Source organism: Protobothrops mucrosquamatus, unplaced genomic scaffold, assembly GCF_001527695.2.
Source record: "Protobothrops mucrosquamatus isolate PMUCROS unplaced genomic scaffold, P.Mucros_1.0 scaffold726, whole genome shotgun sequence".
Lineage (NCBI taxonomy): Eukaryota > Metazoa > Chordata > Lepidosauria > Squamata > Viperidae > Protobothrops > Protobothrops mucrosquamatus.
In genome coordinates, this window is record NW_015387003.1 from 164,133 (window position 1) to 183,080 (window position 18,948).

Below are 18,948 nucleotides of genomic sequence, written 5' to 3' on the forward strand. Positions count from 1 at the left end.
CCAAATTTAGGTTTTATATTCATTTCATTTCATTTCTATATGTTTTAGTCCTCCATAAAAGGTTTAATTCGCCACTTCCATTAGTATATGAGCTTTTTTGCTTCTTGAGATAATTTTTTCAGTTGATAAGTAGGATAGGGAAAATTAATGTTCTTACCCAGATTCAAACGCGCTGTTTACAATCAGCTTAAAGTAGTACATTTTGACTTCAGTTGCTTATAGCTTGGACTAGACTCTGAAGTTAGGCTAGCCTTTCTCCTGTTGGTTTCTGGAAGGCTTCTCCCAGACCGATTGGGTCGACTGCTGTCTCTCCATTGTCCACAGGACTTCCTTCCTTCTTTGCCACCTCTTTGGGTGACTTCTGGCCCATTTAGGGTCCCCTAACAGGAAGAAAATCAGCTTAGGGTGCAGAGCCCCACGATCCCTCAGCTTCTGAAGTACTGCGCAAAATCAGAAGTCTCTTCCATTCCTATTTTTAAGTAATCTTTTTATTCCAGAATATAAAAACCTTTTACAATTGAGCTTCTTTGAAAACTTTCTCTAGAGAAAGAAATTATTAAATCAATTTTTGTTCTTATAATTAGTCCTCAGATAGTTCTGCTATACATCCGGCATTATTACGATTAAAATAAATAAATACGGGCATCACTACTGTTTTGAAGAACTGTAGCTTCACATTTTCACTTGGTGCAAATTCAAACAAACAGACTGTATCCTGGTTAATAGAAATTAAACTTCCCCATCCAGTCTGCACTTCTTTTGCATATGCAATGATGTTTTTTTAGTTAGAAAAATACATCTTTTTTTTCTACATTGTGCTCCTAATGGAATTGGAATAACATGGGTCAACATGGTAGGAATGTTTTAGCACAGAAACTCTTGAGGAGAAAAATAAAGCCTGGGAAAAAATGACAAATCAGAATTGACAGATACATTCATCCTACTTATGAATAGACATGTATATGATTGCACTCTCAGGCTATTGTGTTAGCACATTTACTTGAAAGTAAGCTTCACTGAGCTGAATGAACTTATTTTTGAATAAATATGTCTCCAGAGGAGAATGTGAAATTGCCTCAGTCATGTCCAGGGTATGTGCTTTTTCTCTGAATTATTATTATTATTATTATTAATTGCATTTATATCCCGCCCTTCTCCTTTCGGACATCTCAAACTGCTAAAATGCACTTTGAATTATTGCCCCAAAAGGTGAGTGTATGGTTCTAACAGTCTTTTATAAATATATCATTTTGAAGAAAGAATTCAGAATGTAAATCCACTGTTTATATAAAAACTACTATATCCTGGGGGAAGGCAAGTTGTTTCTGACAAACAGCAGTATCATAGTAAGCACCCCACTTTTTTGTGGAAGGATTATTACATTCAGTCGAGACACAAAATATTTACACTTACATCACTGTCAAAAGCTTCTTGGCTTTTATTGTAGCTTCCCTTTCCTGTCAAATGGTTTTCTTCTCAACAACCAGTAGGGAAATGAGAAATTGAATGCAAAAATACCAGGAAATTAACTGCTACTATCAGTAAAAAATGTATTAATATAATTCTACCTGGATTTGCATATATCTGAGACAACATTCTGAACTTGGCATTCAGAAAACAGATTTCCTTTTCTTCTCCTATCCTGGAAACGTCATATTTTTCCCAAATCAGTTCCAAAGCAGGTTTTGAGGATATAAAGGACACGTTATAGAGGTTATCTAGTCCAGAAGTCAGTGCAGTCTCCACAGATGGTCTCTAACAGACATTCCTTTTTGGAATGAGAAAAACATGAGCCAGTAGTGTGCAGCAGCAGCCAAAAAAGTTAATTCAATCCATGGTTGTATAAATAGAATCAAAATCACATGAAATATTGATACTGCTTTATAAAGCCTTAATGGGACCACATGTGGAATATTGGAGCATTCACAACTGGATATTGGATCCAGTTTTGGTTACTACATTACAAAAAAGTTGTTGAGACTTTGGAAAAAGTGCAAAGAGCAACTAAAATGATTAAGGGCCTAGAGACAAAAACATATAAAGAATGGTTGCAGTAATTGGATATGGCTAGCCTAGAGAAAAGAAAGACTAGGGTTGGCATAATAGCAGTATTCCAATATTTGAGGAGGGGTCAACTTATTTTCCAAAGCACTGGAAGGCAAGAGAAGAACCAATGGATGGAAACTAATCAAGGAGAGAAGCAACCTGGAATTAAGGAGAAATTTCCTAACAGTGAGGACAATTAACCAGTGGAACAGCTTGCCTTCAGAAGTTGTAGGTGCTTCATCACTGGAGGTTTTTAAGAAAAGACTGGACAGTCACCTGTCTGAAGTAGTATAGGGAGGTTGGACTAGAGGACCTCCAAGGACCCTTTCATCTCTATTCTGATTGATTGATCAATCGATTGATTGAGATTTCTAGCAAAGGAGAGCTTACCACATCATCATCATCATCGTCATCATCATCAAGTTGGAAAGGGCCTTGGAGGTCTTCTACTCCAACCCCTGCTCAGGCAGGAAACCCTACACCATTTCAGACAAATGGTTGTCCAGTCTCTTCTTAAAAACTTCCAGCGTTGGAGCATTCACAACTTCTGGAGGCAATGGCTCCTCTGCCCTGCCCTGCCTCGCCTTGCCTTGCCTCACCCCGCAGGACGAGCCTCCTGTCCCCTGCACCACCTGTCAGAGACCCCCTGGATCTCCCCCAACCCTGCCCAGCCCCCACAGGTGTCCCTCCCCACGAGCAACATTGAGGTGATCACGCCCACCTTGGTCACACCCACCCAGTCTGCCATGAAACCACAGCCACGCCCACCCAGTGGGCCACGCCCACCTGGCACCCAGCAATAAATAAGTGGGTTTTGGGTTGCAGTTTGGGCACTCGGTCTCTAAAAGGTTCGCCATCACTGTCCTAGGGAATCTCCTTGCCTGCCTGAGAAAAAATACTTGGGAAAAAATGTGCCCTTGTGCTAAAAGTAGAAAGAGCTTATGTAAATCTTTTAATTCAGCAAGGTGACAGCTGACAGCCAACATTTCACCTCTCTCTTTTTTGACAAGACTCAAAGCAATTCAGCAGGGATCGCCTTGTTATGTCAACAGAGGGCAAACATATTTTATTTCCCTTAGACTCTTGGAAGCATAAATTTGCTGTGCTAAATTGTTATTGCACTTTCTGTGGAAAAAAACTGCAGCCATAGGGAGAGCACTGTTGTGTGGGTGAGCTTCATTCTGAAATATTCTAGCCTTGACTCGTCTTCATTTAGCATCTCTCATACTAAAAGAGAAACATTTTTTTGCTCACAGGATAAGACTGCAGCCACCATTCCATCCCAGTGCTGACTCAAAATTAAACTTCTTTGTACATTTGAGTTTTTTATTCCAACCGAATCAAAACAAAATATGCCCTGGACACATGTTTTTAAATTATATAAAATGCAAATATACTTGAAAGTATGTAAACAATTAGCATTTAGGGTTTTCTGTTCACTCTTATCACAAATCTCCTTGGATATATGAGCCTAAACTTAAAACTTATCATATCAAGATGCATATTTATAGAAGGAAGATTTAATGGAACATATTGGATTTCTTACACAAAACAGAATTCATTTCTATGGAGAAGTTATATATTTATTTAAGACAATTTTTTGGTTGCTCAACTCATTTTCAATAAAGCCAAAAACCCTCAACCCCCTGGCAACAACAGTCAATCAAACTTGATGCACTCCATCCCATTCTGAGTTTCCTAGGTCCATTGGCAAAACCAGGGCCTTGCTAAAGAATATCAAAGTGGAGACCATTCTTATCTCCACAGGATGATATTCCATAGGGAGGGAGCCACCACACAGAAGGCCCTTGCTTTTGATCTTGGTAGATGTACCGCCTTAGAAGAGTGGATCCATAGCATTCCCTGCCTCCTCACTCTAGTAGGTTTGATAGATGTGATTGGGAAAAGATGTCTTCCAAATAATCTGGTTCCACAATTTAGCAATAGTTTATTATGGCTTTCAATATATTGTTTGATTGTCTGATTAGATTTTAAGGCCATCTGGCTCCCAAAAAAATCTGGGCAGCTTACATATTTTACATTAATATATGTGAGATGATAGACAGATGGTAGATAGGTAGATGATAGATAGGTAGATGATAGATAGATAGATAGATAGATAGATAGATAGATAGATAGATAGATAGATAGATAGATAGATAGATAGATAGATAGATGTTAAAAAAGAATTTGATTGTCGAGACAAAACCACATAACTTCTCCCCACCCACACCCTAAAAATAATAATTACCAGGGTCTCCACAAACACCTATGTCCCAAGCTTGGCAACCCAGCCACATCTTAAGAGTCTTCTGGAACATTTAAAGGGTAGGAGCCATATATATTTCTGGAGGCTACTATTCTGGAAGTTAGGCACTGCAACAGAATTCACATGCTTTTTTGTTCTGCAAAATGACAACATTTTACACACACACATATACACACACAAAGTAAAGTAAGGAGTTTTATAAAACTTTTGTTCTAAACTTGAGCAAAACTATTGTTCCAGCAAAGGACATCCTATACACGAAGACAGCTATTACATTTTGCTGAAATCCTTTCTTCTCTTATCAAAACAAATATAAACCTTCCAAGAATTCTCTATTTTTTTCTCCCAAGGCTCTTATCATCTTGGACATAGTTGGACCAATATGGAATACGAAGGAATAGCTATTTATTTTGATCTCAGTGCTTTATTTCCCTTGATGTGGCTGTAAACCTGTAAATGTGGAGATAACCTTGGCAAAAGAATGAATGAAAGGAAAAAAGACAACTCAGTCCTTGGGAAATGAAGACCTAATATAGGCTGTCAGGATTCTATTGTTATATCCTATAGTAATGAAATAGTATTCTGGTTTTTTTTTTTTGAAGAACTGGCATCAGTCTTGCTTTTTTTTTTAATTGTTCATCCTCATTCCTACATCAAGTTCATCTCCATATTCCTTTACAGTGGCATAGAATTGCTGTTGCTTTTTGGAAACTACATCACACAATTTGGCTCTCATTCAGCTTATGAATATCAAGATACCACTGAGTATGCTTATTCAATCATCTCTGATTGAATTCATTTAATTGTAACATAGTATAACCAACTTTTTGCCAGTTTTTTTATTAGGATTTCATGGGAGACTTTATCAAATACAGTATTTTGCTGGAGCTAAAATGTCCACCACATCCCATGGTTAACTAAACTGGTTCCTATATCAAGAAAAAGATTAAGTTGGTTTAACATAACAAGGTCTTCGTTTAACCAACTTAGCTCTTCTGCTAATCAACATATTTTTCTTTTAAAAAAGAACTCAAAATAATTGTTTAATAATCTAGTTTGGAGTTTGCTGAGTGGACAAGTGGATGACCCTTTATTACCCATTCCCCCCCCCATTTTTGAAGATAGAAATAATATTTGCAGTTGAAAGGCTCTTTGATCCTATACTCTACTCAGTGTTTTTCAAACTTGGCAACTTTAACATGTGTGGAGTACAACATGCTGGCTGGGGAATTCTGGAAATTGAAGTTCACACATTTAAAGTTGCCAAGTTTGAAAAACGGTGCTCTATACCCATCTGCCATGATTTCACAATATTCTCAGAAAGTTTATATCCTCAGCATATTTGAAGACCCTTGAATGTAATTTATCTGGGCTAGAGATTTGCTTATAGTAGCCAAGTATTTCCTGACTATCACTTTACTTACTTTGGAGTGTAACAGTCTCCTTATGTCACTTGATTAGTTAAGATCCATTTGATCATAGTTGCCCTTTTGGGACAAGATCACAAGTAAATGAAAGCATTTGAAGCATTTTTCTCTTTTCCCATTACCTCTTCTGTTCTATTTTTTCCAAACAGTGGGCTTGCTCCTTCCTTTTCATTCTTCTTATTATTAACCTAGTAAAAAAGTTATTTTTATTTCCTTTACCTTCTTTTGCAAGGCTATATCTTTTTTAACTTTAGCCTTTCTCACCTATTCTGTTCCTAGCTGGTTCGCTTCCTTGGCAATTTCACTATCTTCTATTTCACTGATATATTTCTTTCAATTCTTGGCTCAGTTGAAATGAGTTGTACATTCACTGGAATAATGTACAATTGCACATTTACTATTTTTAGTGTACCTCCTATACTACTTTTAAACATTTCTGTACAACACTTAGTACTATTTTAAATTTGTTTTCTAATCTTTGCCTGTCCCTGTAGAAAAATTCCATTTCTGCAGAGTCACTGCTTCCCAAGCTTCCTACTGATTTTTCCACTTCAATTAACTTTTTCTGATTGGTTAGGATACGATTTAGGAATGCTGCTCCCCATGACTTTTCTTCAGTCTTCTTTATAAAGAAACCTTCAACAGGACCAAATCTTTGGGGGAGCTTACAATCTTTCTGAACTGATTTTCTAATAGTTGTTTAGATATTAGAAATGTCCCATTAATACTACGTTCCATTCCTCAACGTTCTCTAATCTGTTCCAGAAAAGCATTATCCAGATTATATGACTGGCCCATTAGTGGACTGCAGGATAAAACATATGAAGAACAGTTGCAGGAATTGGATATGTTTAGTCTGGGGGGGGGGGGCATAATTGCAGTGTTCCAATATCTAAGGGGCTGCCACGAAGAAGAAAGGGTTAACCTATTCTCCAAACCACCCAAAGGCAGGACAAGAAGCAATGGAACTAAGGAGGAATTTCCTGACAGTTAAAACAATTAATCATTGGAACAACTTACTTCCAAATATTGGGTGCTTCATCACTGGAGGTTCTTAAGAAGAGATTGGACAACCATTTGTCTGAAATGGTACAGGGTTTCCTTCTTGAGCAGGGGGTTGGACTTCCAAGATCCTTTCCAGCTCTGTTATTCTGTTATTCTCTTTATTTTCCATAGCATGACCCTGTAGAATATCGTTGTTGTTTCTCCTTCCTATCAATTTTACCCAAATGCTTTTGATTTTGATTGGATGTCATGGTCATAGTCCTGGATTTCTACAGATGTATATACTTCTTTCACAAATACATTCATTCTCCCCTTTTGACTGGCATATTTGTTTTGAATAAGTTACTCTTATTCATTCTTTCATTCCATTAATGTGCTTTATCCCAACAGACTTCAGTAATGTCCAGTAAATCATGTTCACCATCCCGCTTTAAGATTTATAATTCCTTCTGTTTGTTCTCCATGCTCCATAATTTTGTACACACACTTTGGTTTACATTCTTAAAACCAAAAGCTACTGTTCTTTTTGAATCAGCTGATTTTATATAAAAGCCAAGTGTGGGTTTTATACACATTTATCAATCCCCTTCATCCTACAGGGTGATATTCCAAGCTCAAAGTAGTTTCACATTCAAAACACATTCTGAAGGTGTTTCACATTTAAAGTTACTAGTTTAAATATTCATACCAAAGTACTGAAGTCCAAGAGATACTGAAATAAACTCCCCCCCGCCCCAAAAATAATTCCATGTTGTTAATATTGAACAAAAACCAGGCATATTTATATCACTATCTAAACCCAGCAGTATAAAATCCTTATTTTGGAATATTTCAGTTTTTAGTAATTTAGGCTTATGACAGTACAGCATAAGTGATGAACATTATTAATGCCTAACTCTGATATTGCTTGGGGAAATTTGAGTGATCCAATATCAACTATTCTCTGTTTATTTTACATTTTCAGTATAGACCATCAAACCTTCCCGTTTTTAAAAATAGCCTGGTTTGTTATATATTGAATGTCATTTCAAGGAAGTATAAAGAGGATATTAAAAAAGTTCAATTACATGTTACGAAAACAGATGGAATAAAGTAAAATAAGACGACTAAATAGTTAGATTGTATATTTGTCCCTACAAAATAAATAAGACTGTTATTATCCGTCACAAGAGGATGTCTTTGAATTACATTGAAGAACTCTTAAAGGGTACATAGTAGTTTCATAGGACGTGGATTAACAGAAAGGTCTCCAAGAATATTAATCGTGGAAATAGGCTTGATATCTTTCTTCTGTCTTTTGTTATGTTCATGTTCCATCACATTTTAAATAGAGAAGGAGCACTGTAGCAAGTCATTCTTATCAAATGACGACTAATTTTTTTCATCATAAAATATGATCATTGTTGATAGTGATAGTTGCTAATCTATATAAATAAAAATGTAAATGTTCATTTGTTCAAAATCTTAAATCTCCTAAAGTTCTTCACCGATTGCTTTGAAATTTTGACACAATGTTGCATTCGAATACGCACGTGTTTTTATATACCTACTATTATATAGATGTCACACCTGTGACAGGTAAAAACATGCTTTTTTGAAAAACAGTGCCATCTGTTGGACGTACAAGCATTGTGAAATTAAACAAATTACAAACGTGCACTTTCTCTTTTCTTTCTTTTCCATTTAACCAGACTGAGCCACAGCAACGCGTGGCCGGGTACAGCTAGTAAAGTAATAATTGTTTAATACCAAAAACTAGCTGAGATAAGGGAAAAAAATGGGACCCAGATTCATTTAATGTAATGTAAACCCTGGATTTGGATATTATCTGTCTGTCTTAGGAAAGCTACCATTTGTTATCTAGTTTTTATTACTAAAGAGGAGGAGATGCTAGTCATGATGGTATTAATTACATCCAGTATCAGAAGCAAGATGCTTTTCAGTACCATTTCCTGGGGATTATTAGTTTCCAGACTCATTTAGCAGTTTTCCACTGTAGAAATAATATGTTGCACTATATATCATCTTTTTTGTGACCCATCATGATTTTTATAAAGTTCTCTCCAAAGATATATCTAGAAATCAGTTTCTTTTCCCACATACTGCATGCTTGTTTAAGGGTTTTAATTAGTGTAAGTATTTTTTTTATATCTGATCATATTCAAAAACATCTGCAAATATATTGTAATTCTGGTGTTTTTGTAATGTACATGTGCCTTCCTCTCTTTTGCCCACTCTCAGGAACATGGTATTCCAACTGACATTGGCTACGCTGTGGCTCCACATCATTCTGGAGTCTATCCAGTTCATGTTCAGCTTTATGAAGCTTGGAAGAAGGTCTGGGGTATTAAAGTGACCAGCACCGAAGAATACCCTCATCTGAAACCTGCACGGTACAGACGGGGCTTCATCCACAATGGCATCATGGTACATTGCATTTCCATTATTTCATAATTGCTCCGGTGCAAAAATAACCAAAGCAGATTTATTTATTTGTTTGTTTATAACATTTATATAGCTGCCCATCTCATAAAAAAAACCTCTGGGTGGATCAATCAAAAATTAAAACAACATGAAAGCCATGTTAAAACTATAAAAACTATAAATATTAAAAACAAAAACTTGGTGCCAAGTCAAGCTTCTGATATACAGTCACCTTATCCTATCATAGCACTTAAGGGAAAAGCCAGGTCTTTAGTGTTTTGCGAAAGGCTAGGAGGTTAAGGACCTATTGAATTTCAAGAGGCAAAGTGTTCCCCAGGGCACACATCACCATGGGAAAGGCATGTTTCTTGACTATCATAAGATAGCAATATTTAAGGGAGGGGACTAGAACAAACAGATGTTAGGGAAAGGTGGTCCTGCAGATAACTTGGCCCACACTGCTTGCATTTTTTTTAATTGAACAGTCCCTATTGGCTATTACAACTGGGCTTAAATTTTCTTACAAGAATTTAGTGAAAGCTTGAAGGATATTTACAATATATATATCCCGCTGGCATGTTTGTTTAAGTAATAGGTGCACACTTTTCTTCATGTTAATCATTTTATAGGTACCAAGTATTGGCAAATTTAGTAATTCATCTTGCATCATATCTAAAATACAATTAGATTAGAACTTTAGAAAAATGAATAATATGAGACTACAAACAACCTACAGTTACAACTCTGTATAGATTACAACATGTTTTATTTTTTCAACCAACTTAGAAAGCATGCACATTTCTTCCGCCCAGTAGGTATTCAGAAACAGAAGTAATATTTCCAAGCCAAGGTAAAGACAAGGCAGCTGTTTATACGATCTCCTGAATGTCATGGCAAAAGGTCAGAGCAGTTGGGTTGAGACCATATCCTCATAGGATTAACTTGGTCCATCAGTTAGATAAAAAAGACTAGCTAGCTGGCAGCTATAATAACCATGTAGTGAGAGGGAACAGATTGGAACACAAGAACAGATGAACATTATCTCCAAATGAAATGTCAAGGGAATTTTAGGCAGATGAGACTCAGAAACAATTATTAAAATCCATCACTATTCTATCAGTAAAAAAGTTGCTCTCATGATTACAACATTATTTCAAGAAAAGTTTGAGTGTGCCCAAACAAAGCTACACTACTATAATGCTTCCAGAAATATTTCTTGTGAATAAATATTTTGAATGAAGACAGTTTCAATGAAGATTGTTTTTCACCTAAATAATAACTCATATTTCCATAATTATGGTTGGTTACAGAGGCCAAATGGGTATCTATTTTTTTTAGAAATAACTCCATATATTTTGAGAAGATGATTGCTTAGAGAACTTTTAGAGAATTCAATCTTTAGTATTACAAGCTAGCACTATTTTGGGCTCACACATACTATAGTAATATTCTGCTGCTACATGAATATGGGCAAAGATTATGATAAACAGGCATTTGTCTAAAAAGATAAATTTGAATAAATGTATTGAGGAAGTATGGTTGTTAGTCAAAACAATTCTCCACAGGGTCAGTATCCGGAGCTGACCTCATTTGCTTTTTCCAAGTTCTGTACTTTTTTGGTGGGTCCACTATAAATCTTTACATCTCATCCCTGCTCTCCCTGTTACCAGTTCTGTATAAAAATGCAAGTAATGACAAGATTGAGGAATAAAAACAGCATTCTTTACAAACTTTGAATTCACTTTTTGATGAAAACCACCTGTATGGGACCTCAGTGGGAAGAAGAAAGACTGTTGCTTGGAATTATTAAGGAACCACTAGGCTAAGCTGGCATTGCTTGGAATAAAACATGTCGGTATCCTTATGAGCTTCCCAATGGAAAGCTACTGTGATAATCCAAATTCTGGACAAGATGGATCTGTCATCTGTCCAACAACATTTGTTTTAGATTCTCACATTTATAATCATTTTGTGTTTCTTAGCACTGCATGTGTCATGTAGGCATCATGTTTAAAGCATGTTTCCCTCTGTGAAAGACAAAAAGAAGACCTATGTTAAGATACATTTCTCATCTGCAGTTTTACAAATACTTATATTTAAGATAATTAACATTAAGATATTCTTGAACCCGGTTAAACTTTGTCAATTTTTTATTTAAATAAAGGTTTTTTAAAAAGCTAGCCAGGTAACCTAAATTATTACTTAGATTCTATAAATCATATATGACTGTATTTATGTTTAAAGCAAGGATTATTCCAATCAGCATGCAATGGTCTTAAAAGAGTTTCAAGACCACACCTATTCAATGGGGAGGAGGGCCTGACTACCTGATTATTACCATATGTTACGACATGGACATCAACTGACCTTCAAGTTGCTGTATCCGATGGCAGGAAAAATTTCAGTCACAGATTGAAAATTGTAATTTTAGCTATCAGCATCTTACAGCTGAGGGAATCACATACCAATGCATCATACACCAGTGCATGCATGAATAAGTAGTTATCCATACCAAAAGCTTGCTTGTTGTTGTTGGTTTATCTTAGGTACTCCCTCGACAGACATGTGGACTTTTCACCCATACAATTTTTTACAAAGAGTATCCTGGTGGCCCTCAAGAACTAGACAAAAGTATCCAAGGAGGTGAACTGTTTCTTACCATCCTTCTTAATCCTGTAGGTATTTTTTGTGTTTGAAGAGTAATAATAATACTTGCTGTATTATGATAGTAATATATACTATAGTAACATAATGCATGAGCGTATTTAGAAAGCAGAAATTATTTCTTTCTGAATAAATTTTTGTCTGCCATTAATGTCAAGTATTTTTAAAAGAAAAGATTAGATGATAATGAAGATTAAAATATAATATTTACATTACATAATATTGGAGGCTTTCCAAAAATACCTTTATGCAACTATCCTGTGAAAACAGGTTAATATATCTTCAAGTTGTAGACCAGGGGTAGGCAACCTTGGCTCTTTTATGACTCGTGGACTTCAACTCCCAGAATTCCTGAGCCAGCCACACTGAGGGAAAAGGGAGAGGTTTCCAAGCTGAGCCATGCTGGCTCAGGAATTCTGGGAATTGAAGTCCACGAGTCATAAAAGAGCCAAGGTTGCCTACCCCTGCTGTAGACAGAAAATAAGCATTTCTTATGTAATGCCACCTAATGATAGGACATTCAAGCGAGAATGTTCTGATTTGCAGCTCATTGTTTTCAGTTCTTTTATACCACAAATATTTCAAGTTGACATGAATTTATTTTTTTTTATTTTTTTTAAAAGCAGCAAATAACAATAGTAAGACAAAAGAAAGCAAAGGTAGTGCCAATAGTAAACAACCTCAAAAAAACTGGAGCACCACTTGAATACCATCAGCATGGACAAAATCACCATCAGTCAATTGCAAAAGAGAGAACTAAATTAGCTACTAGATTTAAGTTGAAAAATACAGATGATTTTATCCTATACACCAAGGCTCTCTAACCTAAGCCATCATTATCCATTATAGATAATGGTGTAGCCTACTATTTTTGTTTGGAGTGATTGCAATTAATAAATGTGATTTTTTTAAAAAAGAAATATAGCTAAACCAAATTTATATAAATACTATTCATTATACTGCTCTAAATCATTCAGTCCATGAAAACCATCCTTGCTTCCTTCATGAGCATGTACTGTTTCATTTATCTTTTGGTCACCCGGGCCAAATGAATAGGAAAATTGGATTTTCAACAGTTGCAGTTACCACTATAAGTAAAAATATTAATTCAGAATATGTGCAGAATGAAAGAAACAGACTTACAAGAAAACCATATTTCAGGTATTCTACAAAAGTAAGCTGATTTCCAGTTTCCAGTAAAGTAGTTTTTTTAATACATAAAATTGTAAGTTTCCATCATGTTTTATTTGTTTTAATAATAGAGATGATATATTTATTTCTTGCCCAAGTCTAACCTCTCATTTTAGAGAGTCACGGTCCTGAAAAATTTGAGACCTCCTGCTTACACAAATAACACTAACTGTCTTGTCAACTCTCTAATAACCTTTTAATGTTTCCCAAAACACAGACATATATTTGAAGCTACGTATTATTATCTTATCTCATTTCCTTATTCTTAGAAACATCTCATGGAATTTAAGATTGAATTTCATATTGTTTTTATTAATAATGCAGGATGATTTTTTAGAATATTCTGAATAAAGGTAGATATGTCTAGTGTCAATTGTACAATAATTATCATTCATTATAATCTATCACACACTCATGAGCAGTCACGCACTGTCACATCTAAAACTAAACTGAGCCAGCGAATTTGCTTTTCTTCAATATCTCATTTTCATTCTGTAAGTCATCAATCAATTCTTCATTTTTGGATTATCAATATTCAGTTTATCCCAGATGTTAGACAAAAAAACAGGGTTTTTCATGGATTAATAATAGAAATAGCACTTAGAGTTATGTACTGCTCCATAGTGCTTTATAGCACTCTCTGAGCAGTTTACAAATGTTAGCATATTGCCCCAACAATCTGGGTCCTCGTTTTACTGATCTCAGAAGGATGGAAGGCTGAATCAATCTTCAGCTGATCAGGATCAAACTCCAGACTGTGGACAGAGTTAGCTTGAACAATTGCATCATGACAGCTCATTAGCCCATTCAAGTAATCTCTATTTTGCAGTGTCATTGTCCATGTTTAGTCTTACTGCTGCATTCTTACATATTTAGACCATGAATAAATGTCAATAAATATTTTAATTTGTCCTTTTAAGTTTTCATTTAATGTTGTATTTCTGTCATGATTTTTTTATCCATGCTGTGTCTAGTAATTGCAGGTTTTTTATTAGAAAATAGCCCAATTTCTAGCTTTCCAGACAAGTAGCATCTTACCAGAAAGATAAAATTATAGCTCTAAGAAACAAGTGGGTCATGATTTTATAAGCTTCCTAAATATGGGTTATGAAATTTATTTTTAAGCAGTTGTGTAATAAAATAATTACTTCTGTATCTCATGGGTGAAATATAACTTGACTTCAAAGAGTTTGGAGAAGATTTAAATGTTTGGAACACTAAAGCATTATTAAATGTATAATATGACCTACATTTCAGGCTAAAGAGAACTTTAATGATGCCTTTATTATTAAGAAAATTTCTGTCTCCAAACTTGCTTATCACTGCCGCTACAGTGCGATTAGAAAATGTTCTATTCCTGCCTTTGCTTCACTTTAATCCTCTCCTACATATTTCCACTTCTGCTTAAGCTTCTTACGATTTCCCTGAACGACCACTTGCTAAAATTTATGATGTTTTGAACTCTGAAACTCAATATTCTTCTTATTTTGTGTCACAACCTACTGAAAATATTGACTGATAACCATTTCAAGCAGTGAATTCCATGCATATCTAAGCATAAGTTTCAAACAGTATGTTCTTAAGTGGCAAATTTATTTATATTCTGCCTTTCCTCTCAGGAGATGAAATCAGCCGTGTCCCATCAAAGCCAAAGTTTACTTAGCTTCACCTGTATGTCTGTGTTTTTAAGCTGCCCTTTGGGCCTTGCAGTGTTGCTTCCTAAGTTCACATAAAGAGGAACAGACACAAGTTTTTACCTGAATCTCAGAAGTGTTGTCTCTTTTAAAGTCAAGCAGAATACTCACTGTTTTCCTTCTAGGATAAATATGGTGAACTGGACACCAATATGATGCTTGCCTCATCCTCTCCTCAGTTCTATATATCATGACCAGACCAGTCTCCATAAATTTTAATTCATCTATACCAGTGATGGTGAACCTTTTAGAGACTGAGTGCCCAAACTGCAACCCAAAACCCATTTATGCATCGCCTAGTGCCGGGTGGGTGTGGTCCATTGGGTGGGCATGGCCAATTGGGTGGGCGTGACTGCGGTGGTAACGGCAGACTGAGTGGGACTAAAAAGTTCAATCAATCAATTCCCACTTTGCAAGATCTTTTTTTTTCCCATGAGAAGTTGAAATTGACTGATTGAATCTTTTTTTTTTTTTTTGCACACAGCGGCGGAGGCCTAAAGCAAAAAGGTTTCATAAAACCCAGCTGAAGGCCTAGGACTGGGGCGACGGTGCACATGCCCACAGAGAGGGCTCGGAGTGCCGCCTCTGGCACCCGTGCCATAGGTTCACCACCACTGATCTATACCCTATCCATACTTCATTTTGGTATTTCTCTAGGTTTTTTTTTAGTTTGTTATGACAGCCATTTTGTGCCATGAACATGTTTCAAGTAACTGGACATATTTAGACAGACATTTTTCAGATCATCCTTTAAAATTGGACAAACAGGGAAAGTGAAATTAAAGTGCCCATGTATTTTGGCATTAATAATTAAGGTGTTAACATTTCTATATTTTGGCTACACCACAATAACTACAATAATTATTAAACAGGAACCGAAGTGGATTCTAGAGAAGTAGCAATCTAATGGCAAGTGCTCTTCTCAGTTACATAATCTTCAGGCAATCTGAAATAAATATCAGCAAAAGAGGTGCCAAATCTGATCTTAAAAAAAATGTTCTGTACTTCCAAAATTTCCTAAGCAGTGGATAATTAATCTGGATCAGGAATTATATACTCAGTAAATTGTGTTCTTTCTTTCTTTGATTTATAAACAATCTGAATCCCAAATCACTCTGGAGAACTTTCACCTAAGAACATATTTATATATAAAATTTAAAAAAAAATAAAACTGACCAGAAGAATTCAAACTAAGCAAAGCAAAACAAACAGGCAAAAGGACAAAAGGGGCCTCCACAATCTTGCCCTGTCCCCAAGGCCTGGGAGAACATTTTCCTGGAGGACCTAAGGTGGGAGCCTCATAAATCTCTGGAAGCATTTATTCCAGAGGAATTGAAAGAGTTTCAGTTCCTGGTCTTCCCGGGTCCTACAACGTGACACTCTTTAAATCAGGGGTAGTCAACCTTGGCTCTTTTATGACTCGTGGACTTCAACTCCCAGAATTCCTGAGCCAGCTGTGCTGGCTCAGGAATTCTGGGAGTTGAAGTCCACGAGTCATAAAAGAGCCAAGGTTGACTACCCCTGATTTAAATGATAGGCTGCAGAATATGCCCACTGTGCTGAACCATACCAGTTAAGCAGACATAACTAGAGATAGGTAGTTCCTCAGACAGGCAAGTCCTAAGCTTCAGATATTTTTAAAGATGATAACTAGCACTTTGAACAGCACCTAGTAGCCAACTGGTAAGCAATGCAGCTTACAAAGCAGTGGAGTGACACACATATAATACCACGCCCCCATCTCTCCCCACATCACCGCATTCAGAACCAATTTTACAAACTGCAGATCACACTTTGCGGTAATGCAATTATGAGGTGCAACCCATTGAGAGTCAACAATGGAATATTGAGGATGTGGGGGGAGGGGGAATAAACACAGCCACTCAGTGTTGTAGGGATTGAGCGTCAGTCTGTTCCTTCCAATCCAGACCTGCACAGTTCCAGGCACTGGGTCTGTATCAGAGTCTTCTCCAATAACTCTTGACGTCATATTACCTGTTCATTTTTAAGCTTCATTATTAGTGTTTCCAATGAGCAGGATGGTTTTACTTCACCTAATACTAAATTATTTGTTGTTTTTCTGTTGGTCCAAAATATTATCAACTATTGTCTCAAGTATCATAATTGAAAGAAAAATTCAAATGAATTTTTTTTTCTTTACTCAGCATTGTTGTTGACTCAGACTTCGCATCTATTTGTTATAACTGGAAAAATTATACCTTTCACAATGTGTACCTTTATTGTCACTTTGATGTTTCTGCATTTTAATATATTTTATAGATTTATCAATCCTGCCTACAGTCACATTCTGTGAATTTTTGAGTCTAGAACAGTGAGGACGAACCTTTTAGAGACCGAGTGCCCAAACTGCAACCCCAAACCCACTTATTTATCATAAAGTGCCAACACGGCAATTTAATCTGAATACTGAGGTTTTAGTTTAGAAAAAACAACTCATACATTAACATCTTTTGTCTTAAAAGAAAAACACAATGACAAAGCTTTCAATGATACAAACAACTTTTTACTGAAAGGTAAAAGTTTGCATTTGGCATGCTTTTGAACAATGAATGTGATTTTTGCTGTTGTATGCATGCTGATAATTTGTCTAACCTTGACTTATACTTTGTAAGTTTGAGAGCAACACATGCAGCACTCAGGTCATCTGTTAATCTGTTTCTGGTGTCAGGTTTGATATAATTCAAAGCTGAAAACAGCGTGCTCGCTCCGGAGGCTTGTTTTGGCTAGGAAGGGGCTTGAGAAATGATTTTTTTCCTGCAAGAACCTAGCCAAAGAGCAAGGCGCACGTGCCCACAGAGAGGGCTCCGAGTGCCCCCTCTGGCACACGTGCCATAGGTTCACCACCACTGGTCTAGAAAGATAAAGTCTTGTCACTTTAAAGTCTTCTGTTTTTTATGTTGGCCCTGCTTGTGTGTGTGTATGGGGGGGAGATATTTGTTTGCTTTCTATTTTCTTTTTGGTTTATTTAACAAACATAAATTGCCTTTTGCACTGTGATATTTTAGTACACTGCCTCCCAAACTTTAATTTAACATTGGCTAGTTAATCAGATTCTGTGTGTGGTATGTCAGTCTCAACTGGTCATAGAATATCATTCAACTGCTGTATTTATGATAACAAACCTTTTTGCCATAAAATATTTAATCACATTATTTGTAAGCCTAATTAAGATAGGGCAGATAGAGGTTTAGGGAGGGATAATAAAATGAGTCTTTTTGCTATAATAACCATGTTCCACTCCTTTAAATGCCTGAATATATAAAATATAAAAAATAAATGGTAGTAATCATAAATGCCGTTGTGATGTTCATGTCAGCATTTTGGACAAAATTGTTAGATTCTGTTGATACTTCTGAGGGCAGGGCAAAGCTGCTGACCCTTTGACTGATTGAAATCTCATTGCTGGTGAGAAAGTAATTTTTTTTTAATAAGGGGCAAAGCAACTTTTATTGGCTAGAAGGCTACTATAGACTTTGTCCATTTCTTAGTGACTGGATACCAACTATAGGAAGAAGCAGGGAAGTTGTGCAGGAGGCAGACTTGGGGTTTTTTAGGGAGTTAAATCAATGGTTTAATATCTGCAAATTTGAACCATCTGTTTTGCCTTTAGAACACTTTAAAACTTCCAACACATTTTAAAAATTCACTTTTTGGATTCCAGCCATTCTGGGAGGCCTGAAGGGTTACGGGCAGCCACAGTTTATAGTAGTTACAGTTTGCAAATATTCAAGGGCATTAATGTACTGCTGAGAAATTACAGCAGTCTATATGCCAGCACTTTGGCAGCATTTGTTATTCCGGGGACAACTAAAATTGGGTCACCAGCCCAAGCAGGGCAAAAGTCCTCCTGGCACAATGTTCCATGAGAAACACAGAATCCAGGAGAAATTGCTCTTTCTGGAGGGAGTCCAAACCTATCAAGAACTAACACTGATATCAACCTGGATTCAGTCATCCTCTGAATCAACAGCATTGTTACTTGCTAAGGTTAAGACTTAGCCTCTTTCTTCATCTCCTCAGGGTGCCGTCAGCCAGACAGTGCCGGCTGGCGACCTCCAGGGGGAGGGCCTTCTCGGTGGGAGCCCCCACCCTCTGGAACGAACTACCCCCAGAGATCCGGGTGATCCCGGATCTCCCCTCCTTCCGCCGCGCCCTAAAGACATGGCTCTTCCAACAAGCGGGATTGGCCTAGGGAATTTTAGTGGGG

General features: G+C 36.5%; 1 protein-coding gene across 2 annotated transcripts in view; it reads left to right on the forward strand.

The window, feature by feature from the left end:
* The window catches only part of NDST4 (N-deacetylase and N-sulfotransferase 4), a 112,617-nt gene that overhangs the window by 53,551 nt on the left and 40,118 nt on the right, over window positions 1-18,948 (forward strand). For both annotated transcript variants that reach the window (XM_015818357.1, XM_029284571.1), the window contains exons 4-5: window positions 8,989-9,174; window positions 11,718-11,846. In XM_015818357.1, coding sequence (XP_015673843.1) covers window positions 8,989-9,174; window positions 11,718-11,846 — 315 coding nt within the window. The remainder of the gene's footprint in view (window positions 1-8,988; window positions 9,175-11,717; window positions 11,847-18,948) is intronic.